The 24,216-nt window shown below is 50.1% G+C and overlaps 1 protein-coding gene across 2 annotated transcripts in view; it reads left to right on the top strand.

Moving 5' to 3' along the window:
* Positions 1 to 755: 755 nt before the first annotated feature.
* Positions 756 to 24,216, top strand: part of NCAPD3 (non-SMC condensin II complex subunit D3) — a 63,328-nt gene continuing 39,867 nt past the window's right edge. For both annotated transcript variants that reach the window (XM_052652446.1, XM_052652445.1), the window contains exons 1-13: positions 756 to 837; positions 1,764 to 1,918; positions 4,496 to 4,658; positions 5,957 to 6,141; positions 6,701 to 6,868; positions 6,950 to 7,011; positions 7,202 to 7,289; positions 9,274 to 9,407; positions 13,095 to 13,167; positions 14,207 to 14,332; positions 14,497 to 14,749; positions 15,123 to 15,176; positions 15,751 to 15,840. In XM_052652446.1, coding sequence (XP_052508406.1) covers positions 774 to 837; positions 1,764 to 1,918; positions 4,496 to 4,658; positions 5,957 to 6,141; positions 6,701 to 6,868; positions 6,950 to 7,011; positions 7,202 to 7,289; positions 9,274 to 9,407; positions 13,095 to 13,167; positions 14,207 to 14,332; positions 14,497 to 14,749; positions 15,123 to 15,176; positions 15,751 to 15,840 — 1,615 coding nt within the window. In that variant the 5' untranslated portion in view covers positions 756 to 773. The remainder of the gene's footprint in view (positions 838 to 1,763; positions 1,919 to 4,495; positions 4,659 to 5,956; positions 6,142 to 6,700; positions 6,869 to 6,949; positions 7,012 to 7,201; positions 7,290 to 9,273; positions 9,408 to 13,094; positions 13,168 to 14,206; positions 14,333 to 14,496; positions 14,750 to 15,122; positions 15,177 to 15,750; positions 15,841 to 24,216) is intronic.

Genomic DNA, 24,216 nt, shown 5'->3' with positions numbered 1-24,216 from the left:
GGCAGAGCGGGCGCGCCAGGCACCCGCCGGCCGCGGCCTGCGGAGCCCACCTCAGAGGCAGCGGCCCGGCCCCGGAGCAGCTTGCAGCGCGTCCGCCGCTCAGCCGGACGCGCCGGAGGGGCTGCGCGCATGCGCACGGCCCGCCCCCCGCGCGGCCGCCGCGCCCCCGGGGAGCTCGCACTGCGCCTGCGCGCCGCGAGCCCCGCCCCACGCTCGGCAGACGGCGGGGCGGCGGCGGCTCCTTCCTGGCTCCGGCCCGGCCCGTCAAACACCAGTCCAGTAAAATTCAGACCTAAGGGTATCCTTTCTAAAAAAAGAGAGTCATTTCTGGCTGCCTTTTCTGCCTTTCCTGTGTTTAATCCGTTGACCGGTAGGCAGCTCCCCCACTCGGCTGTGTACGCCTCCGCTTGCTGACTGACGGGTAAACGCGGCCCTTCGACAGGCCGCCTGACAGGGGGCAGAAGTGACAGTTACCACAGGAAGTGCCCTGCTTCAGCTTCTCTTCAGTGCGTCCGCCACGTAGGGAGAAGGAGCCGGAAGGCAGCATACTTGGCTCGTTTCTTTAGCCCCACTTTGAAGCGACAGCTGAAAACCCCCAACTTCAGTTGCGTGGGCGGTGCTCTCTCCCTCTGCGCATCCGGCGGAAGGCCCTGCTGATTGGCTGCCGTCCTGCCAGCGGGGCGCGGTGATTGGTCGGTGCTGACCTTTGACGTCAGCGGGGCCTTCTGGGCGCGCGCGCCCGAGCAACTTTGAAAGTGAGGTGAGCGGCCGTCATGGAGGCTGGCGGGAACCTGGCGTGCGCCCTGCAGACCTGGTGCCCCCTGGACCTCAGCCAAGGTGAGGACGCGCCCGGGGCCCGGGTGCTCCGGGGGATGCTGGGCAAGGGCCGCGTCCTCCTTCTGCTCTGTACTCCTGTTTCTCGGCCTTGCCCCCGGGTCTGGCGCGGACAGCCTCGCAAGTGCCGAGGCTTCGGCCGCGCGGCTGTTTGTTGGCCCGAGCTGACCTTCTGAACGTGGGGCCCAGGGGTGCGGCTGGAGCCTCCGGGCGCCCGTCGTCACTGAAGGGCAGTGGGTGTCCCCACCCGCCGCAGTCGCTGCTGGCCGCTGTCTCGAGGCTGCGTTCCATTCCGCGGCATCTCCGTAGCCGGCAGTCATTTGTTTTGACTCATTTTTTTTTAGTCATTTCATTTCGTTTGCCTCACCTGTCCCTTTCCACTGTACACTTTATTTGGATTTATTAGCTAGTGACTCAGACGGTTAAGAATCTGCCTGCAGCGTACGAGACACGGGTTCGATCCCTGAGTCGCCAAGATCCTCTGGAGAAGGGTAGGGCAACCCACTCCAGTGTTCTTGTCTGGAGAATCCCACAGACAGAGGAGCCTGGCGGGCTACAGTCCATGGGGTCACAGAGAGTCGGACGCGACTGAGTGACTTCAGCTTCGTTATAAGACTTTCACAAAGGGGCAGCTGAGACAGCTTTTTATTACCTTTTCTCTAGCTTGAACATATGGGAAGGCTGGGTCTTCCCCCAAACTGTTAACATCTGTAAAGTGTTTTCCTACTTCATGTTTTTAGAGGATGGCCAGCCTAATAGCCAGCTGTCAGTTTAATGAGTATACAGATTTTTCTAACCCTTTCTGCTTCTCTTCATTCTGCCTCACCTGTGTGGTATGACTTGTGCCCAGAAAACTGTTCTATTCTTGAATGTATTTAGAGTCTAAAGCTACAGAACATTAGTTGACTGTAGTTGCATTTTCCTACTAGAATGGGTGGATGGAGTATGGGAACTGGAATTCACGGAGACCGAGCCTCTGGATGCCAGCATAGAAGCAGAGATCGTGCAGACTGGACTGAGCGCATTCACAGAGCTTTACAGTGCAATGCTACCTTTTGCTACTGAAAAACGTGACGCTGCTGAGGTAAAAGAGAGAAAAAAAAAAACAAAACCAGGCTAGCCATTTCGTTGTTAGAAGTGTCAGGTAAACCCCGGTATCATCTAGAGCTTGGTCTCTTTGGTATGCAGTGCAGAAGGAAGGAAGAGCGGTGTAAAGAATGCGGTTCACTTACTGGGATGGCCTCATAACCGTCCTCCCAAGTTATTAGTCTGTGATTCTTTTTGTGTCATGAGCATTGTTAACGAGCAAATTAAAGGAAAAGAGTAAAGGCCAAGGTAAGGATGAAAACCAATAAGCGAAATAAGAAAAAATGGCCAAGGACAGTGCAGTTAACAACTCAGGATGCCTTTGCTTTAAGGAAATTGAATGTTAATCTGACAAGTGATTAGTTGAACTAAGAAAGGAAAAAAAAGAGTTGCTTTAAATGGAGTTCTATGTAGTGTGACTGTTACGCTTTAGGTCATAAACTTCTTTCCAAAAAACTGAAGGACTAGAAAGCAGAACAAAGAATACTTATGTATTAATATCTCTGAAAGATTTAAACTTAAAAAATATTTCTGTTATTAGTTTCAGGTAGCTGTTCAGAAATTAAATCGACCTGTTAAATACTTGTTAAGCATAATGCTGAGTACCACGTGCAGTACCCAGGAGCGTAACATGGTGAGGGTACAGAGCCTCTCCCTACAGGGGGTTGCAGGAGAGGGGAGAATTAAGCTCTGGGAGCGTGCACTGCACTGTCATTGCTCTGGCCAGAGCCTGTGCAGTGACCACATCCACGGGCCTGAAGAAGCACGGGCCACCGGCTCTATGTGTTAGAAACTTCTGTAGGACACGTTAAATGCCATCTTGGCTTGCCTGGAAAAGGCAGCTTGCTGAGGTTGAGGCTGGGAAGGTCCCAGAAAGGTAGCTGGCTGGAGGCACATCTTCACAAATGGCTGGAGTGCTGACCAGTAATGAGGATTCCAGGGCAGCCTTGAGAGGGATCCTCACAGTGGGGATGTACAGCAAGTCCGAGGGGATGGGGCAGGGTGGGGGCCACAGGATAGCTGTGAGTGGGGTCCGTGGTAGGCTTCTGGAGTGAGGTGTTTGCTGTCCACAAGGTTCAGGTCTAAGCGTCATCCCTAGACTAAACTGCTTGTCCTCCCATCTGCCTCTTGGAGGAAGGGGTTCTAGTGTGCAGTAGACCCAGGAACATGAAGAGTGCTGTTTCAGTGGGTGTTCTTAACTAAACACAGACTTAAGAGGGGAATGCTGTACCCAGGGAGCTCCCTAGGGACATTATGACTGACCCCTGAATCCCATGGTTTTGGCTGCACAGGCCCACTTCTGTGCAGAGTTTTCAGCAGTACCTGCAGGACTGCATGGTCCCGGGAGTTTCAGTCCCTGGATGCAGAACCGCAGATGTGAAGGACCTGTGTCTGTGGAGGGCCGGCTGTGAATTACGTGAGGACTTCCCACTCGCTCCGTGTTGTTCAATAGTCAGTTGTGTTTTGCTCATTGATTTTTTGAAAAATGTGTGTTGTGGTGTGGTCTGGGTTACAGTTGTGGAAATTGGGGTGGAGGGCTAAAAACTGGGGACTCTTTTCAAATAGAGTTAATAGAATTTTGTGAACTGGGTCTTTGTCAGGTATGAAATGCTGCCAAGGTGATTGGGTGCCCCAGGGTCACAGTTCCAGGCAGCGGGAGGGGAACTGAGGTGGCCTTAGAAATGAAGATGTAACTGCTTTCTTCCACAAGCTTCGTGGTGAAGGAAAGAGGTTGTCGAGGTCTGATTTCTTGAACTTCTGTGGGCTTATGTTTTTTTAAGGTGGCCCATAGTAAACCATATTTCGTTTCTACTGTTTGCTTTACACAAATAAGCTATTTTCTCATCATGTCTATAAGAGGGGAAAGCGTGAATAGTGATCAAATTAATGAAAATATGGTTTGTGCTCTAAGGCTTACTTCCTCTCCTACCGAGGCTGTTTCTGCAGTCTGTTGAGCGAGACACTCGCAGGTTTTCCTCTCCTGCTCCCATTGCCCACAAAACATTTTGACTTAAAAAAAGTTGCTCTGATTTTTTTAGTTAGTAATTAGAGTAATAAATGGATTGAGATACATTTAACATAGATGGAGGGGTGACTTGTCTGAGTAATCACTGACAGAGGTGTCCTCAGAGTCTTAGTGTAGCTTTCAGGTGTAGTAATTTCAGAAATACATATGCTTCAAACTTACCCAAAGTTATTTTGCAAGTTTAATTAAGATTCTTGTATAGTTTCTTATCTTTGTGACTTTCGTTTATTTTTTCTTTTATTGGCTGAGCCACTCAGCTTGTGGGATCTTAGTTCCCAACCAGTAATGGAACCCAGACTCTCCCCAGTGAAGGCATGGAGTCCTAACCACTGGACCACCAGGAAACTCCTCAACTTTGTAAATTTTGAATAATACACTTTTAAATGTTCTGTTTTAGTCCCTTTGAAAATGGCAGACGTTTATAATTAGGAGGCAGAATGGTCTGTTCGTTTTTTTATAGGGCACTAAGCACTCAGAAGAGTCAGATACGGCAAGAGGAGACTCTCACAGTGCTCTAACGACTGGTGCTTACCGTTTGCCCTCCCCTAGAGCATTTGGACCTTCTTCGTGGAGAACAGAATTTCCCACAATGCGCTGATGGCCTTGTTTCACCACTTCGTTTATAAGGCCCTTAAGAAAAATGTCAGTGCTCAGCAGCAGGAATTTGGCCTTCACGCTGCCGGGCTGTATTTTCTGCTGTTGGAAGTACCAGGTATGCACGTTTGGTGTGATGGGGTAGGCCTTCTGTTTGTAATTTGTCTGCTTGGTTTTGAACTGTTAGATCAATGCTTTGTCCTCGCTGGGAGGTTAGGTGACAAGGAATCTGTGAAGCACATGGTCTGTCACAGGTGTTCAGAAAGCTCTCCTGTTTTCCTGTAAATGTGGCTTCAGATGTTCCCGTGCTAAGTCTGTAACCCAGCACACAGTCCCAGAGGGTTAAGGCTGGAGGGGCGTGCCGCGTGCCTTCCTGGCGTCCCTGCCTTCTCACTCCTGTCCAGCCTGAGAACAGTGCCGGTTGGAGGGCTGCTGCTCTTCCCGCTGTGTGGTGTGGACGGTCAGTGGGCTGTCTTCACCTGCAGGGCTGAGCACAGCTAGTCACAGTGAGGGAGCACAGGGAGGAGTGTGTCTGGGACGGTGCCCCACCTCGCTCAGGCGGGACCCGCCCCGAGCCCAGGGCAGGAGGTGGTGCGGCTGAGGAGTCAGCCGCGGCTGTGGGACTGCGAGTCCACTAGGAAGAGAAAATCAGGGTCAGTCAACCTGCTGCTTGTCATTGCTTATGTCGGTGCCTTTATAGTAAATGTTAGGGACCTACTCCTATGATCTGAGAATTGGAAGAAAAGCTATGACCAACTTAGACAGCATATTCAAAAGCAGAGACATTACTCTGCTGACAAAGATCCGTCTAGTCATAGCTGTGGTTTTTCCAGTGGTCATGTATGGATGTGAGAGTTGGACTATAATGAAAGCTGAGCACTGAAGAATTGATGCTTTTGAACTGTGGTGTTGCAGAAGACTCTTGAGAGTCCCTTGGACTGCAAGGAGATCCAACCAGTCCATCCTAAAGGAGATCAGTCCTGAATATTCAATGGAAGGGCTGATGCTGAAATGCCAATACTTTGGCCACCTGATGCAAAGAGCTGACTGATTTGAAAAGACCCTGATGCTGGGATAGATTGAAGGCAGGAGGAGAAGGGGATGACAGAGGATGAGATGGTCAGATGGCATCACCAACTCGATGGACATGAGTTTGAGCAAGCTCCAGCAGTTGGTGATAGACAGGGAGGCCTGGCGTGCCGCAGTCCATGGGGTCGCAAAGAGTTGGACACAACTGAGCGACTGAACTGAACTGACTGCTCGTTGCCTAGGGTGGAAGTTGAATTACACTTTTTTGCTAAAGGTTCCCGTTAGTTAAGGAAAAGCCTCGTTTGTTTTTAAGTATTTCATTGTTGTAGCAGATACATTTCAGGGCAATTAACCCTACCTTGCTTACTCTCTATTCTTTACAAATAGGCAGCGTAGTCAATCAAGTTTTCCATCCAGTGATATTTGACAAATGCCTTCAGATTCTAAAGAAGTGCTGGCCTCAGGAATCCAGCTTGAATCAGAAAAGAAAGAAAGAGCAACCAAAGAACACTCAGGGCAACTCTCAGGAGAGCAGTAAGCGGGCAAGACCCCACAGGAGAGAGGAGGTGGAGGTAAGCGGGGGTGTGGCCATGAAGCGTGTCTGACTCGTGTAAGGATTTATATCAAGTTAGGATGTCGGGCGTCATGATTATACCAAAGCTCTAGTGTGCTGTCTGCCTTCCCTCCCCTAGGCATGGCCTCGTGGCCTGCTGAGCCTCTGTTCCCCGTGCTGTCTTCCAACCTCCCTGTGGCCTCCCTCCAGTCTGTTCCCAGGTGTGCCTCGCCGCAGGCCAGCAGGTGTTACCTTATTTTCATTAGAGACCACGGTTGAAGTGTCCAGAGGACTCATGTCCACAAGAACATAATAGAATAGCATTAATTCCAAATTCTTGTGTGACTGGGTAGAGGTTCATTGACACCAGAACTGGTAAGAAACCCAGGCAGTCTCACTGATGTGAAAATCCGGACCCAGAAGCTGTGGTAGCCTTCATGTGGTCCAGACTGAGCTTGAAGCCGTGGGGCCCAGGGTGGCCACCTAGAGTCCACTGGCCTTGACTCAGGGACATTGCAAACCTCGGGACAGGCTGCGAGGCAGTGCTGCAGTCGGCTGTGTATTTCCGCATAATCTAGATGGATGAAACTACTCAAGAAGAAGAGGATGAAGAGGATGTTTTTTATTCTTCTGAAGATCGTCGTCAAATTCGAAATGTCCTCTTTCAACTTTTGAAGAACTTTATAAGGCTTCTTTCTAAATTCTCCTTAAAGGAAAAGCCAGAGTGTATACAGAATTGTGTGGAGGTAAGTGAGAATGCCAGGGACCTTGGGCAAGTTCAAAGAGAGTGGAAAAAACCAGGCCTTTTCTTGGTGTCTGTTTTCCAGGTCTTTGTTGCGTTAACTAGTTTTGAACCAGTTCGTTATGAGTTCCAGGTTACACAAGCCAGGTGAGCAATTAAATCTCCCAGTGCTAACGTTTAATTATGGTATGATATTTTGCTGCAGCAGAGCTGTAAATGTCATTTTATCCTAATTGGCACACAGGTAGAAATTATTCATTTAAATAAGGCTGATAGGGTTAGGAGTTTATCCTAGTGAAATCACATCCATTAACTAATCTTTTGCCTTTTTTTTTAGAGTTCTCAGAGAAATGAAGTATATACCAGAACTGGCCTACCATGGACTGTATCTGCTTTGTTCCCCTCTTCACAGAGAAGGAGACACGGTAAAGGAGACGGGAGCTGAGTTACAGGGAATTGAAAGCACACGGGTCGTGTGACTAGAAGTGCTGCAAGGACTCAGCGCGATGCTGTGTGAACTCGCTGGGCCGTTGGTGTCTGTGATGAGAAGCGCCTGTCAGCACGTGGCGGCCGCTGCTCGCTACAGGCTCATACCCAGGCCCCTGGTGCCGCAGGACACTCCTGTTGAGCTCAGGCATAAAGCAGGCCCCAGCGGGACCTGCAGAGGCGCAGGAAAGCTGCTGGGCAGGGCTGCCGCTCGAGCGCTCACGGGAGCCCTCTGGGGGGCAGACAGCCACGGGCCTTGCAGCTCCCCCGCAGGCCCCTGTGCCCCTGTGTTCCTGTTAGCGTCTGTGCCCTAGTGGATAATTCCAGAGTCCTCTGGGAGGATGGACAGCCACGGGACCTTGCAGCTCCCCCGCAGGCCCCTCTGCCCCGTGTTCCTGTTAGCGTCTGTGCCTTAGTGGATGATTCTGCTGACACTCCTGGTCAGCATTCATATCTGGATTTGCCCGCGGTGACCTTCAGAGCCGCACAGCCCTAGACACTGGGGTCAGGGCTTTGTGAGCCCTGGGGTGTTACTGAACCTGAATGTCGTTAGTGCAGCAGGAGTCTGCAGAAAACATGGCAGACCAAGGCCCTTGCCTTCAGCGCCTGCAGTGCCCTGGTTTCCAGGGAGTGGGGTGAGGAGGCCCTGGGCACTTGGGTCCTACACCTCACTGCTGTGTGTCTCCCTTTAAAAAGAAAAAACATTCCAACTTACTTTTGGCTGTGCTGGGTCTTTGCGGCTGCGAGCAGGCTTTCTCTCAGCCGCTGTGAGTGGGGGCTGCTCTCTGATTGCGGTGCAGTGGCATCTCGTGGAGCACCGGCTTAGTGGCTCTGAGGCATGTGGGATCCTCCCAGACCAGGGGTTGACCCGGTGTCCCCTGCATTGGCAGAGGGAGTCCTCACCACTGAGCCACAGAAGAAGCCCTGTGTGTCTTCCATGAGTCCTTGGTATCCTCACCTGGACAAGGAGGATGAGGGCCTTCCCTTCCTGTGGATTTCTCAGGAGGACTGCAGGGAAGAGTGCCTCGGCGTAATGCCTGCTGTTTAGAAAACACGCCATACTTCTTTAATTTTTGATGTCATTATCTTTTCCCTGTGTCTGGAATATGTGATAGCATTCACAGTAAAACTTTTAATTTCTGTGCCCTTTTTAGCATTGTAGAAAGTGCAGAGGATGGGAAATTACCCTTTCAGGCGGCAGTGTCTCTAAGGACAGGGTGTTTTTCATTGCAGAAGTGTTGGCCTGACGTTGGGTGACTGTGGTTGTAGCCTTATCTTTGATTACTTGACTTGGGACTACTCATCTTCAAAGTCTTTTCGTATGTATAAAGTGGAGATAATAATAGTATCAAGTATAGAATGGAAATGTTTTGCTGACATTGAGTTGAGAGATTTCAGAGTAAGTATGGTCAAATCTTGTAGTACAGAGACATGCTTAATGCAGTACCGGCCACATCCTTGGTTTCCAGTAATTATTTTATTCACTGGATGCACAAGCTAACTCTTTGAGTAGATTCTGTGAGATGATATATGGGAAGGTGTTCTGTAAGCTTCAGCTGTAACATAGGTGGAGAATCATCCCCTTCCTCTTTCCTGTGGGGGGTAATCCGTTGCATTCTTCGGCCTTGCTCAGTTGCAGCTGATTCTCGAGCCCTGGTTTCTGGGCTGGAGTATAAGGCAAGCAGAGAAACTGGGTGGAATCCGGCTGATCAGTCTGTAGGCAGCACCTCCGCACTGTTCATTTTGTGCAGGTATGACACCTGGTTGTTGTCCAGCAGGCGCACCCTTCGTGGTCAGCCAGAACCTGTGCCAACCTCCTTTACCTGCTGGCCCTTGGAACAGCTCACTGGGGTCTGCGTCACAGTTGGCAAGGCCCCAGGATTCTCTGTCATGCCTTAAGCTGCATTTCCTTTCCTCTTCCAGGTTCTCAGATACGTTTTGCATCAAATGCTCTGCATAATACTGATGGTGGAAGTGGGTAAAGGCCCCCATCACGCCCCCCTTGCCATCACGCCGCCGGTTCTCAGCAGTAGGAAGCTGGCCGTCCAGTTGGTAAGGTAAGGGCACACAGCTCGGGTCTCTCTGTCACTCGCCTCGGTGGCCTGGGCCCTGTGCTAGCCGGGGCTTCTGGCACCTGAGGAGCTGACGCGCGTCTGGGCCGTGTGTGGCTTGTGGTTCAGGATAAAGCGCATAGCAGCCCATCTGGCTTGTGCGGTAGGGGTGGTGTAGGGCGTGCTGTTGGGGGTGTAGGGGGTGGTGTAGGGGCTGATGTAGGGGTGGTGTAGGGGGTGATGTAGGGGGTGGTGTTGGGGGTGGTGTTGGAGGTGCTGTTGGGGGTGGTGTTGGGGGTGGTGTTGGTGGTGTAGGCGGTGGTGTAGGCGGTGGTGTTGGGGGTGGTGTTGGGGGTGGTGTAGGCGGTGCTGTAGGGGGTGGTGTAGGGGGTGATGTACGGGTGGTGTAGGGGGTGGTGTTGGTGCTGTAGGGGGTGGTGTTGGTGCTGTAGGGGGTGCTGTTGGGGGTGGTGTTGGTGCTGTAGGGGGTGGTGTAGGGGGTGGTGTTGGTGCTGTAGGGGGTGGTGTTGGTGCTGTAGGGGGTGGTGTTGGGGGTGGTGTTGGGGTGGTGTAGGGGGTGATGTAGGGGTGCTGTTGGGGGTGGTGTTGGGGGTGGTGGTGGTGGTGTAGGCGGTGGTGTTGGGGGTGGTGTAGGCGGTGGTGTTGGGGGTGTAGGGGGTGGTGTTGGTGCTGTAGGGGGTGGTGTAGGGGGTGATGTACGGGTGCTGTTGGGGGTGGTGTTGGTGCTGTAGGGGGTGGTGTTGGGGGTGGTGTAGGGGTGGTGTAGGGGGTGATGTAGGGGTGCTGTTGGGGGTGGTGTTGGGGGTGGTGTTGGTGGTGTAGGCGGTGGTGTTGGGGGTGGTGTAGGCGGTGGTGTTGGGGGTGGTGTAGGCGGTGGTGTTGGGGGTGGTGTTGGGGGTGGTGTAGGCGGTGCTGTAGGGGGTGATGTACGGGTGGTGTAGGGGGTGGTGTTGGTGCTGTAGGGGGTGGTGTAGGGGGTGATGTACGGGTGGTGTAGGGGGTGGTGTTGGTGCTGTAGGGGGTGGTGTTGGTGCTGTAGGGGGTGCTGTTGGGGGTGGTGTTGGTGCTGTAGGGGGTGGTGTTGGGGGTGGTGTAGGGGTGGTGTAGGGGGTGATGTAGGGGTGCTGTTGGGGGTGGTGTTGGGGGTGGTGTTGGTGGTGTAGGCGGTGGTGTTGGGGGTGGTGTAGGCGGTGGTGTTGGGGGTGGTGTTGGGGGTGGTGTTGGTGCTGTAGGGGGTGGTGTAGGGGGTGATGTACGGGTGGTGTAGGGGGTGGTGTAGGGGGTGGTGTTGGTGCTGTAGGGGGTGGTGTTGGGGGTGGTGTAGGCGGTGCTGTAGGGGGTGGTGTAGGGGGTGATGTACGGGTGGTGTAGGGGGTGATGTACGGGTGGTGTAGGGGGTGCTGTTGGGGGTGGTGTTGGTGCTGTAGGGGGTGGTGTTGGGGGTGGTGTAGGGGTGGTGTAGGGGGTGATGTAGGGGTGCTGTTGGGGGTGGTGTTGGGGGTGGTGTTGGTGGTGTAGGCGGTGGTGTTGGGGGTGGTGTAGGCGGTGGTGTTGGGGGTGGTGTTGGGGGTGGTGTTGGTGCTGTAGGGGGTGGTGTAGGGGGTGATGTACGGGTGGTGTAGGGGGTGGTGTAGGGGGTGGTGTTGGTGGTGTAGGCGGTGGTGTTGGGGGTGGTGTAGGCAGTGGTGTTGGGGGTGGTGTTGGGGGTGGTGTTGGTGCTGTAGGGGGTGGTGTAGGGGGTGATGTACGGGTGGTGTAGGGGGTGGTGTAGGGGGTGGTGTTGGGGGTGGTGTAGGCGGTGCTGTAGGGGGTGGTGTAGGGGGTGATGTACGGGTGGTGTAGGGGGTGCTGTTGGGGGTGGTGTTGGTGCTGTAGGGGGTGGTGTTGGGGGTGGTGTAGGGGTGGTGTAGGGGGTGGTGTTGGTGCTGTAGGCGGTGCTGTAGGGGGTGGTGTAGGGGGTGATGTACGGGTGGTGTAGGGGGTGGTGTTGGTGCTGTAGGGGGTGGTGTTGGTGCTGTAGGGGGTGCTGTTGGGGGTGGTGTAGGGGTGGTGTAGGGGGTGTTGTAGGGGTGCTGTTGGGGGTGGTGTGGGGGGGCTGCTGTTCGGGGTGGTGTAGGGGGTGCTGCTGGGGGTGGTGAGGGGTTCGTGGCCTGTGGGCCCGCCGGTGAGGCCAGCTCTGAGCCCCGACCGCGGTCTCTGTCTGCTGCTCCAAGTCTGTCTCTGCCTTTCTGGCTCCTCTGAGTCTCTTTCCTTAGGCTCCTTGCCACTTTTTTTTTTAACTTTTTAATCAATAATTGATAGACTCATCTTCCCCTCACGAGTCAGCAGGCTTTGCCTGCAAAGTCCCACATCGGGGCTTTACTGGGGGATGCTGCTACATCACTCGCTGTTCTGTCCTCGGTTCTGTCTGTCTGACAGCAGCATGGGGGTGGTGGGGACAGCGGAGAGCGTGCCTGCGAGCGGAAGCGGTGCCCGGGCAGGCACAGAGTGCGGGTGTGGGCAGGCGCGGGGTGCGGGGTGCGGGCACAGGTGTGGGGTGCAGGTGCGAGCGCAGGGCATGGGTGCAGGGTGCAGGCGCACGTGCGGGGTGCAGGCCCAGGTGCGGGCGTGAGTGCGGGGTATGGGCGTGGGTTGTGGGTGCAGGTATGGGGTGCGGGGCATGGGGTGCAGGTTGCTGGTGCAGGTGTGGGGTGCAGGTGCGGGGCGTGGGGTGCGGGTGTGGGTGCTGGCATGCAGGTACAGGTGCTGTCTGACCCCTGAGTGAGCCTCTCTCCTTAAGAATTTTTTTTAAACAGCAAATAAGATGTTTTAAGTAGCAGCACTTGTTCTCAATTTTCCATGTATTCATGATGTCAGTAATTGTAATATTTCTATAATGGCGTGAATAAACTTGAAGATGGGTTGAATCTGGGCATTTTAATAGGTTCTTTGAGGGTTAACTTTGGAGAAGTACTGTTAGAAATTCATTTTGCTGACCTACCACAAGGTAGTACTATGTCTCAATTTGGCGTTTACTTCAAAGTCAAGCTCTTCACAGAGAAAGCTTGCCACATTTGAAACATTGTTTCTTTATTTATGGCTCTTCCCGGGCTTAACTGCTGCGTGGGCCTCTCTCTAGCTGTGATGACAGGGGGCTACTCTGATGACCGTGTGCGGGTGTCTTGCTGCAGAGCATGGACTCGAGGGCTCCCAGGCTTCAGGGGCTGAGGCATGGGGAGGTGCCTCACGCACTCGGGAGGCGTGGCTCACAGGCTCGATTGCTCCTGTGCCTGTGGGTTCTTCCTGGGTCGGGGATTGGATCTGCGTGTACTGCATTGGGAGGTGGATTCTTTACCACTGAGCCACGAGGGGAGTCTTATTTCAGCCTTGGTAAGAACCATCGTAAGCAGTCCAAGGATCTTGGGAGGTCTGGGCCCTGCCCCTCCCTGACTGGCTACTGGAAGCAGTTTGGAGACCACCTGGGCGTGGGGAATGGTGCTCCGCTGTGACGCTCTCTTCACACTCCACACACTCAGGCCTTGCTTCCAGCACAGGCACAGATTGCTCTTGGTAGTCAGGCTTTCTACAATGTAGAAGTGTCACTGTTTTTGAGGATAGGTTTAGGGGAAGCTGTTATTTTATTTTTATTATAGATGTATTATAAACAGTGACTCTTTCTTTTCTTTTTTAAAGTGTACTGGTGGATGAACTTAAGGAAAGCATGTACCCGGTCCTTCGTACCCTACTGCAGCACATCTGTGTCAAGGTACTGCTGGCTGTAGTATTGAGAGTCTGAAAACCACGCGAGAGTAGACGCATGTATCAGTGTTCCCAGAAATGAGTCTGTGTCGTTACCAAGCGTGGTCTTTTCTGTTTAGTATGTTTGCTGTTCTCTTTGAGTATTTGGGGGGGATAAAACAACTTTTTTTCCTTTTTTAGAAAACTTCAAGTATATAAAGATATAGAACAGAGTAATGAACAGAATGTTAAGTGATTTTGTATAAGGAAAAGGTCTGCCAGCACATAGGCACACTGGATTTTCTTAGGAAGCAGATTTCATCATATTCTTTCAGACATAAATATTGCATGTGTCTCTCTACAGCATAAGACCTCTTTAAAAACATATCCACAAAATATTAACACCTAAAAAATTCAGAATAATGCCTTAATATCATCCAGTGTCTGGTTAGCATTCAAAATTCTGTGAATATCTCTTAAAATGTTTAGCAATTTGGGCAGATGATGCTTCACTTGAACTCTGTGGATCCTAGAGATCTGTAAACTCTGAAATCGGGCTTGGAGATCTCTTCTAGGCTAGTTTCCCAGGAGGTCTGAGGCTTGGAGACCTCTCCTAGGCTAGTTTCCCAGGAGGTCTGAGGCTTGGAGACCTCTCCTAGGCTAGTTTCCCAGGAGGTCTGAGGCTTGGAGACCTCTCCTAGGCTAGTTTCCCAGGAGGTCTGAGGCTTGGAGACCTCTCCTAGGCTAGTTTCCCAGGAGGTCTGAGACGTAGAACTGGATAGTCATTTCTGTAGCATGTAGACACTTGCACTGTTGCTGAGCGGGGTGCACTCGGCGCTCGTCTGCTTCCACCAATGCACGTGTCTCTGTTGTCCTGCGTGGGGACCAGCGGGGCAGCTTCTCAGGGCCTGTGTCTGTCGTTCTGTGTGGGGACCGGTGGGGCAGCTTCTCAGGGCCTGTGTCTCTGTCATTCTGCGTGGGGACCGGCGGGGCAGCTTCTCAGGGCCTGTGTCTCTGTCATTCTGCGTGGGGACCGGCGGGGCAGCTTCTCAGGGCCTGTGTTTCAGGTGGTCGACAAGTCTGAGTACCGGACTTACGCAGCTCAGTCCCTGGTCCAGCTGCTCAACAAGCTTCCCTGTGCAGAATATGCTTCTTTCATGGCCTGGCTTTATGGATTAACACGCAATGCCAAGGTAGGCACTACGCCTGTGTGAGCTCCTGGCTCACAGCTCTGCAGCTCTGTACCTGCAGACTGCAGCTGCAGTGGCGCTGGATGCTCTTCCTCTGCGGCGGGGATGCACGCGGCGCTATGCGCTGTTCCTCTGTGATGGGGACGCGTACGGCTTTCCTTCACCAGGTCTCCCACCGGGTCTTCACTCTTGACGTGGCCTTGGCCCTCCTGGAGCTGCCTGAACGAGAGGTGGATGGCCCGCTGGCCCCAGAGCACGAGAAGTTCCTGAAGCATAAGTTCTTAGTTCAGGAAATCCTGGTCGCCCGCTGCAGAGACAAGGCCCCGACGGTGCGCAGCAAGGCGCTCTCCAGCTTTGCACTCTGCCTGGAATCCTCTGCCTCAGCCCCGTCGGACAGCATCCAGGAGCTTCTGCATAACAGTGAGTGTGCTGAGCACCCCGAGCCTGGCCTCATTCCTGCTGGTCCAGACTGGGTGGCAGAAATGATCAGAGTGCTGTGATAACTGCAGCCCTCAGCCCCCTTCCAGCTGGCAGTGCTGTGGAATAGCTCTTACACGAGCGGTTTCACAGTCTTGTCCTCGGGTTGAGGTTGCTGGCTGCAGTCTCTGTTACTCCGTCATTGGCTAGCGGCTGTACTGGGCCTGTTTACACAGGCCTGACACAGGGAGTTGTCAGTATCTATAATCTGTCTCACCTTCAGGCTTGCTTACCTCGATTTGGGTTCTTCTGTAAATATTCACATAGGGTTTTGATGCTGTGTCTTTTCTCCTCTGACCTGTCGGCTTACTTGTAGCTCCTGCAGTTCCAGTACAGAGCCACCGACAGAGTCCGTCGACAAATTCATCAGGTAGGAAAGTGGGCCAGTATACTGTCGGATGGTGAATAATTGACCCTTTAATTAAAGGACTCGCTGAGTATTTGTGTTTTCTGTCTGCATATTACCTGATTTAGTACTGCACTTTTTTCTTCAAAGAAATTAAAATTTATTTCAGTAATGATTCATAGTAACTGAAATGTGTAATATGCCATGATTGAAGTGAAGTGAAGTGAAGTCAAGTCAAGTCTCTTAGTCGTGTCCGACTCTTTGCGACCCATGGACTGTAACTTACCAGGCTACTCTCACCATGGGATTTTCCAGGCTAGAATGCTGGAGTTGGTTGCCTTTTCCTTCTCCAGGGGAGCTTCCTGACCCAGGGATCGAACCCAGGTCTCCTGCATTGCAGGCAGATGCTTTACCATCTGAGCCACCGTCTTGCCTGGAAAATCCCATGGACGGAAGAACCTGGTAGGCTACAGTCCATGGGGTCGCAGAGTCAGACACGACTGAGCGACATTTACTTTACTGTGCCATGATTATGTTAATGAAAAGTGTAACAGTTTTTTAGTGTACTGACAGAGCCTTTTTAAAATTTATTTTTAAGCTTTTTCCTATCAGAGGCAGATGCTTAACCCTTCTGCAGGTTCAGAGGTCATCCACACGGACAGCAGCGGTGAAGCAGCCGGATCCATGGGTATGTTGGATCTTGTCCCTTATTAGATGAGCAGCAACCAGGAGATTTCAGACAGCTGTAGGTAGAGCCTCGAAACATGGGAATTTTTTTTCAAATTCACCCTTACTATTGGAAGATCTTTTGTTTTCCCTTAAAAGTAATTTCTATTTTATTTCCTTAGTTGATGTCCTTACACTAGTCTGTATTTCATTTCAAGGTAAAGAATAAGATACGTTTCACTTGTCGTGTATTTCTATATTTCATATATTTCTGTCACACTTCAGGGAATGTTACAAATGTTTTATTTGCTCACTGAAGTTAGTTGTTATGAACACCTGGGCTTGCTGACCAGAAAGGAACAGTTACTAGGGAAGGTACTGCCGCTGCTGCTGAGTCACTTCAGTCGTGTCTGACTGTGTGTGACCCCATAGACGGCAGTCCACCAGGCTCCGCCATCCCTGGGATTTTCCAGGCAAGAACACTGGAGTAGGTTGCCATTTCCTTCTCCAGTGCATGAAAGTGAAAAGTGAAAGTGAAGTCGCTCAGTCGTGTCCGACTCTTCAAGATTTACGGACTGCAGCCCACCAGGCTCCTCCGTCCATGGAATTTTCCAGGCAAGAGTACTGGAGTGGGTGCCATCACCTTCTCCAAGGGAAGGTGCAGTAGAATTAAATGTGGTTTAGAGGAAAAGCATCACAGAAGAGGGGAAAAACGCACAATACTGTGGCCCTCGTTTACTTTTACTCCTTGTTACTGTTTCCACGTGGCATCTTGACTGTGCTCATGCCATCCCAGAATCCACTTCTGATACATGGTAGGGAACTGTGAGTCCTGGCTTCCATGGGAAAGTGCAGAATCTGGGTTATAGTTTCTCTATACCAGTGATACGAACTGTCTTTTAACGGGTCACACATACCGTGTGGAGATTCTGGGATCCTCTCTCCCATGAATCCTGTACTTGATTCTAAACACAAGCGATGTTTGTACTCTTTTAGTGACTTACTGAACCAGAATAATCTGGGATGGTAGAGTGTCAGTGTAATTCAGGAGGGCAGAAACACACCTGGCTAGGTGGTAGAAAGACCTGGAGCTACTCTCAGATTCTGTTTCTGTCTAGCTGTATGGTCTGTGAAAGTCACTTTTATGGGTTCTTCCTTCACCTATATGATGATATGGCATATTGTCGTAGAGAAAAACTACATTAAAAGTGAGAGGCAGTCTGAATACCTAGGCCAGTTCTGTTCCTAAAGAGCTGGATGACCCAAGACATGGGAGTCAGCAGACCTCCCTGACTGCTTGTCAGTCTGATCCTGAAACCTTGTCTGCCCTTCACAGAGGGCTTTTGTCAGGTCTGCAGAAATCATATTTAGAGAAATGACTTTAAAAGATAGATAGAAGAGAGAACATGTGCAGAAAATAACTGATACAATGAGATCTATCAGTTTATTTGATAAACATGGATATCATTCCTCCCAAGGAGGCACTGCAGGTACGAACCCTAACAAAAATAGTTCCACGTCCTAAGGAGCAGGCGGAGAGGCATATATGCAGGTACCTAAAATCGAAATGCTGTGAGATGGGTGCTGAGGTGCCGTAAAGTGCCATGAGAGTTAGTACTTAGCATTGCAGTCTGAAAGACTACGTTTAAATGACTAGATATTAGCCTATCAGCTAATTACTCAAATTCAGAGTAGTAACTCAGGATGTGCTAACAGATTCCCTAAAATAACTAAAGAAATTTAATATGGAAAAATGTTGAATGTTTGCGTTAACTCCAGTCTGAGCACGTTACAGATTCACTGTTGTACATTGTCATTCAGGTGCTCAGTCATGTCCAACTCGTTGAGACCCCATGGACTGCAGCACGCCAGGCTTCCCAGTCCTACACCATCTCCCAGAGCTTGCTTAAACTCAGGTCTGTTGAGTCAGTGATGTCATCCAACCATCTTGTCTTCTTCGTATAGTTCTTCTGTGTATTCTTGCCACCTCTTCTTAACATCTTAATACCTTCTGCTACTGCTAAGTCCATCCCGTTTCTGTCCCTTATTGTGCCCATCTTTGCATGAAATGTTCCCTTGGGATATAGAATTTTCTTGAAGAGATCTCTAGTCTTTCCCATTCCATTAGTTGTTTTTCTCTATTTCTTTGCATTGTTCACTTAGGAAAGCTTTCTTATATCTTCTTGCTATTCTTTGGAACTCTGCATTCAGACGGGTATATGTCTTTCCTTTTCTCCTTTGCCTTTCACTTCTCTTCTTTTCTCAGCTATTGGTAAGGCCCCCTCAGACATTGAACACCTCCTCAGACATTGATCACCAAGGCAGTGATCAAAACCACCCCCAAGAAAATGAAATGAAAAAAGGCAAAATGGTTGTCTGAGGAGGCCTTACAAATAGGTGAGAAAAGAAGAGAAGCGAAAGACAAAGGGGAAAAGGAAAGATGTACTCATTTGAGTGCAGAGTTCCAAAGAATAGCAAGGAGAGATGAGAAGGCCCTCTTCAATGATCAGCGCAAAGAAATAGAAGAAAACAATAGAATGGGAAAGACTAGAGATCTCTTCAAGAAAATTAGAGATACCAAGAGAACATTTCGTGCATAGATGGGCACAATAAAGGACACAAACGGTATGGACCTAACAGAACAGGAGAGATTAAGAAGAGGTGGCAACAATACATAGAAGAACTGTACAAAAAAGATCTTCACTACCCAGATAATCATGATGGTGTCATCACTCACCTAGAGGCAGACATCCTGGGATGTGAAGTCAAGTAGGCCTTAGGGAGCATCACTACAAACAAAGCTAGTGCAGATGATGGAATTCCAGTTGAGCTATTTCAAATCCTAAAAGGTGATGCTGTGAAAGTGCTGCACTCAATGTGCCAGAAAATTTGGAAAACTCAGCAGTGGCCACAGGACTGGAAAAGGTCAGTTTTCGTTTCAATCCTAAAGAAAGGCAATGCCAAAGAATGTTCAGGCTACTACACAACTCCCTGATGTTCAAGCTGGTTTTAGAAAAGGCAGAGGAACAAGGGATCAAATTTCCAACATCTGCTGGATCATGGAAAAAGCAAGAGAGTTCCAGAAAAACATCGATTTCTGCTTTATTGACTATGCCAAAGCCTTTGACAGTGTGGATCACAATAAACCGTGGAAAATTCTGAAAGAGATGGGAATACCAGACCACCTGACCTGCCTCTTGAGAAATCTGTATGCAGGTCAGGAAGCAACAGTTAGAACTGGACATGGAACAACAAGACTGGTTCCAAATAGGAAAAGGAGTACGTCAAGGCTGTATATTGTCACCCTGCTTATTTAACTTCTGTGCAGAGTACATCATGAGAAACGCTGGACTGGAAGAAATACAAGCTGGAATCAAGATTGCGGGGAGAAATATCAATAACCTCAGATATGCAGATGACACCACCCTTATGGCAGAAAGTGAAGAGGAGCTAAAAAGCCTCTTGATGAAAGTGAAAGAGGAGAGTGAAAAAGTTGGCTTAAAGCTCAACATTTAGAAAACGAAGATCATGGCATCTGGTCCCATCACTTCCTGGCAAATAGATGGGGAAACAGTGGAAACAATGTCAGACTTTATTTTTTGGGGCTCCAAAGTCACTGCAGATGGTGACTGCAGCCATGAAATTAAAAGACACTTACTCCTTGGAAGAAAAGTTATGACCAACCTAGATAGTATATTCAAAAGCAGAGACATTACTTGGCCGACTAAGGTCCGTCTAGTCAAGGCTATGGTTTTTCCTGTGGTCATGTGTGGATGTGAGAGTTGGACTGTGAAGAAGGCTGAGCGCCGAAGAATTGCTGCTTTTGAACTGTGGTGTTGGAGAAGACTCTTGAGGGTCCCTTGGACTGCAAGGAGATCCAACCAGTCCATTCTGAAGGAGATCAACCCTGGAATTTCTTTGGAAGGAATGATGCTAAAGCTGAAGCTCCAGTACTTTGGCCACCTCATGTGAAGAGTTGACTCATTGGAAAAGACTGATGCTGGGAGAGATTGGGGGCAGGAGAAGGGGACGACCGAGGATGAGACGGCTGGATGGCATCACGGACTCGATGGATGTGAGTCTGAGTGAACTCCGGAAGATGGTGATGGACAGGGAGGCCTGGCGTGCTGCCATTCATGGGGTCGCAAACAGTCGGACATGACTGAGCGACTGAACTGAACTGAACTGCACAATTGCACTCACTTTACATGCTAGCAAAAGTAATACTCAAAATTCTCCAAGCCAGGCTTCAATAGTAAGTGAGCCGTGAATTTCCAGATGTTCAAGCTGGATTTAGAAAAGGCAGAGGAACCAGAGAGCAAATTGCCAACATCTGTTGGATCATAAAAAGCAGGACAGTTCCAGAAAAATGTCTACTATTGCTTTATCGACTATGCCAAAGCCTTTGACTGTGTAGATCCCAACGAACTGTGGAAAATTCTTCAAGAGATGAGAATACCAGACTACCTACCTGCCTCTTGAGAAATCTGTACGCAGGTCAAGAAGCAGCAGTTAGAACTGGACGTGGAACAACAGACTGGGTCCAAATCGGGAAAGGAGTATGTCAGGGGTGTATATTGTCTCACTGCTTATTTAACTTATACACAGAGTACATCATGTGAAATGCCAGGCTGGGATCAATACAGGCTGGAATCAGGATTGCCAGGAGAAATATCAAAAACCTCAGATATGCAGATGACACCACCGTTTTGGCAGAAAGTGAAGAACTAAAGAGCCTCCTGTTGAAAGAGAACGAGGAGAGTGAAAAGCTGGCTTAAAACTCAATATTCGGAAAACTAAGATCGTGGCATCCGGTCCCATCACTCCATGACAAATAGATGGAGAAACAATGGAAACAGTGTCAGACTTTAATTTGGGGGGCTCCAAAATCACTGCAGATGGTGATTGCAGCCAGGAAATTAAAAGACACTCCTAGGAAAAAAAGTTATGACCAACCTAGATAGTATATTCAAAAGCAGAGACATTACTTTGCCAACAAAGGTCCGTCTAGTCAAGGCTATGGTTTTTCCAGTGGTCATGTATGGATGTGAGAGTTGGACTATAAAGAAAGCTGAGTGCTGAAGAATTGATGCTTTTGAATTGTGGTGTTGGAGAAGACTCTTGAGAGTCTCTTGAACTGCAAGATCCAGCCAGTCAATCCTAAAGGAGATCAGTCCTGAACATTCATTGGAAGAACTAATGCTAAAGCTGAAATTCCAATACTTTGACCACCTGATGCAAACAGCTGACTCATTGGAAAAGACCCTGATGCTCGGAAAGATCAAGGGCAGGAGGAGAAAGGGACGACAGAGGATGAGATAGTTGGATGGCATCACTGACTTGATGGGCATGCATTTGAGCAAGCTCTGGGGGTTGATGATGGACAGGAAAGCCTGCATGCTGCTGTCCAAGGGGTCATGAAGGGTCAGACACGACTGAGTGACTGATCTGAACTGAACTGGACTCCTGTACTATGTATTAACCTCTGTCCATCGTTCCTCAGGCACTCTGTCTATCAGATCTTATCCCTTGAATCTGTTTCTCATTTCCACTGTGTGGTTGTCAGGGGTGTGATTTAGGTCATACCTGAATGGCCTGTGGCTGTCCCTACTTTCTTCAGTTTAAGTCTGAATTTGGCAGTAAGCAGTTTGTGATCTGAGCCACAGTCAGGTCCTGGTCTTGTTTTTTGCTGACCATATAGAGTTTCTCCATCCTCCCATGCAAAGAATATAATCAATTTGATTTCGATATTGACCATCTGGTGATGTCCATGTGTAGAGTCGTCTCTTTGTGTTATTGGAAGAGGCTATGTGTTTGCTATTACCAGTGCATTCTCTTGGCAAAAGTCTGATAGCCTTTGCCCTGCTTCATTCTGTACTCCAAGGCCAAATTTGCCTGTTATCCAGGTATTCTTGACTTCCTACTTTTGCATTCCAGTCCCCTATGATGAAAAGGACATCTGTTTTTGCTCTTTGTTCTAGAAGGTCTTGTAGGTCTTCATAGAACATTCAGCTTCAGCTTCTTCAGCATTACTGGTCGGGGCATAGACTTAGATTACTGTGATATTGAATGGTTTGCCTTGGAAACGAACAGAGATCATTCTGTCGTTTTTGAGATTGTATCCAGGTACTGCATTTCAGACTCTTTTGTTGACTGTGATGGCTACTCCATTTCTTCTAAGGGATTCCTGCCCACAGTAGTAGATATAATGGTCATCTGAGTTAAATTTACCCATTCCAGCCCATTTTAGTTCACTGATTGCTAAAATGTCGATGTTCACTCTTGCCATCTCCTGTTTGACCACTTCCAATTTGCCTTGATTCATGGACCTAACATTCCAGGTTCCTGTGCAGTATTTTTCTTAACAGCATCAGACTCTACTTCCGTCATCAGACACATCCACAGCTGGGCGTTGTTCCTGCTTTGCCTCCGCCTCTTCATTCCTCCGGGAGCTATTTCTCCACTGATCTCCAGCAGCATATTGGGCACCTACTGACCTGGGGAGTCCATCTTCTAGTGTCGGATCTTTTTGCCTTTTCATGCTATTCATGGGGTTCTCAAAGCAAGAATACTGAAGTGGTTTGCCATTCTCTTCTCCAGTGGATCACATTTTGTCAGAACTCGCCATCACGACCCGTCTGTCTTGGATGACCCTATGTGGCATGGCTCAGTTTCATTGAGTTAGACAAGGCTGTGATCGGTTTGGCTAGCTTAATTTTCTGTGATTGTGGTTTTCATTCTCTCTGCCCTGTGATAGATGAGGATAAGAGGCTTACGGAACCTTCCTGATGGGATCACTGACTGTGGGGTAAATCGAGTCTGGCTCTGGTGGGGGGGCCGTGCTCAATAAATCTTTAATCCAGTTTTCTGCTGCTGTGTGGGTCAGTGTTCCTACCCTGTCGTTTGTGACAGTTGCTCAGTCCTCTCTGACTCTTTGGGACCCCATGGACAGTCCATGGAGCTCTCCAGTACAGAATGCTAGAGTGGGTAGCCTGTCCCTTCTCCAGGACATCTTCCCAACCCAGGAATTGAACCAGGGTCTCTGCACCGCAGGCAGATTCTTCAGCAACTGAGCTATCAGGGAAGCCGCCTGTAGTTTGGCTTTGGCTGAGGCCAAACTGTGGTGAGGTTGATGGCGGTGACGACGGCCTCCTTCAGAAGGACTTGTGCCAGCACGCCTCGGCTCCTAGGGCTGTTGTACTCAGTGCCCCTGACTCCATGGCAGGCCGCTGTCGAGCCATGCTTCCACTGGAGACTTGCAGATACTCAGAGCAAGTCTGGCTTTGCCTGTTGGGGGTCGCTGCTCCTTTCTCCCGGGTCCTGGTGGGCACAAGGTTTTGGTTGTGCCCTCTTGAGAGGCTGCTTCCCTGCCCCGTGGAAGTCCGGTAACCAAATCCCACTGGCCTCCACAGTCAGAGCCCCCGGGGGTGGTCAGCCCCTTTGCCAGATCCCCAGGTCGGGGAGTCTGTAGTGGGCCCCAGGACGTTTGCAACAGTGTGAGAACTCCTTTGGTGTAATTGTTCTCCAGTCTGTGCGTCCTCTACTTGGCAGCTCTGTGGTGGGACTAATGGTGACCTCCTCCAAGAGGACTTCGGCCAGATGCCATGGCCCTCATCCTGCTGCAGCCAGAGCTCCGTCCCCAGGGCAGGCCACTGCTGACCTGTGCCTCCGCAGGAGACACTCAGACACTCTCAGGCAGGTCTGACTGAGTCTCTTGTGGGGGTCACCGCTCCTTTTCCTGGGTCCTGGTGCAGACAGGGTTTTGTTTGCGCCCTCTGAGCAACTCTGGCGGGTATGAGGTTTGATTCTAAACGCAGTTGCACCCCTCCTGCCATCCTGTTAGGGCTTCTCCTTTGCCCTGGGACGTGGGGGTATCTTTTTTTGGTGAGATCCAGCATTCTCCTGTGGATGGTTGTTCAGCAGCTAGTTTCAATTTTGGTGTTTTTGGAGGAGTCGGTGAGCGCAAGTCTTTCTCCTCCGCCTCAGAATCCAGCAGTGGATTCTCAGTGTTGTGCAGATGCTTCCAAGCACTACTGTATTGCTTTAATGATGCTTCTAAATTATAAGAGCTTGCCAGATGTAAAGAGCCCATGTTCCCACTTTATTTTTGATAAACTAAAATGACTTGTGTTGTTGGCATTAATTGTGCATTAAAAAATTTGTATAGTTACTACATGCCAGATACTGTGCTAATAAGTACCATTGTGGGTGTTTTTTCTTTTGAGAAGTAATTCATAAAAGTCACCATTTAAAGTATGTTGAATCCAGTGGTTGTTGCTGCTGCTGCTAAGTCGCTTCAGTCATGTCCGACTCTGTGCGACCGCAGAGACAGCAGCCCACCAGGCTCCCCCATCCCCGGGATTCTCCAGGCAAGAACACTGGAGTGGGTTGCCATTTC

The sequence above is a fragment of the Budorcas taxicolor genome, chromosome 15 (assembly GCF_023091745.1).
Source record: "Budorcas taxicolor isolate Tak-1 chromosome 15, Takin1.1, whole genome shotgun sequence".
Taxonomy (NCBI): domain Eukaryota; kingdom Metazoa; phylum Chordata; class Mammalia; order Artiodactyla; family Bovidae; genus Budorcas; species Budorcas taxicolor.
This window is presented reverse-complemented; position numbering and strand designations above follow the sequence as displayed.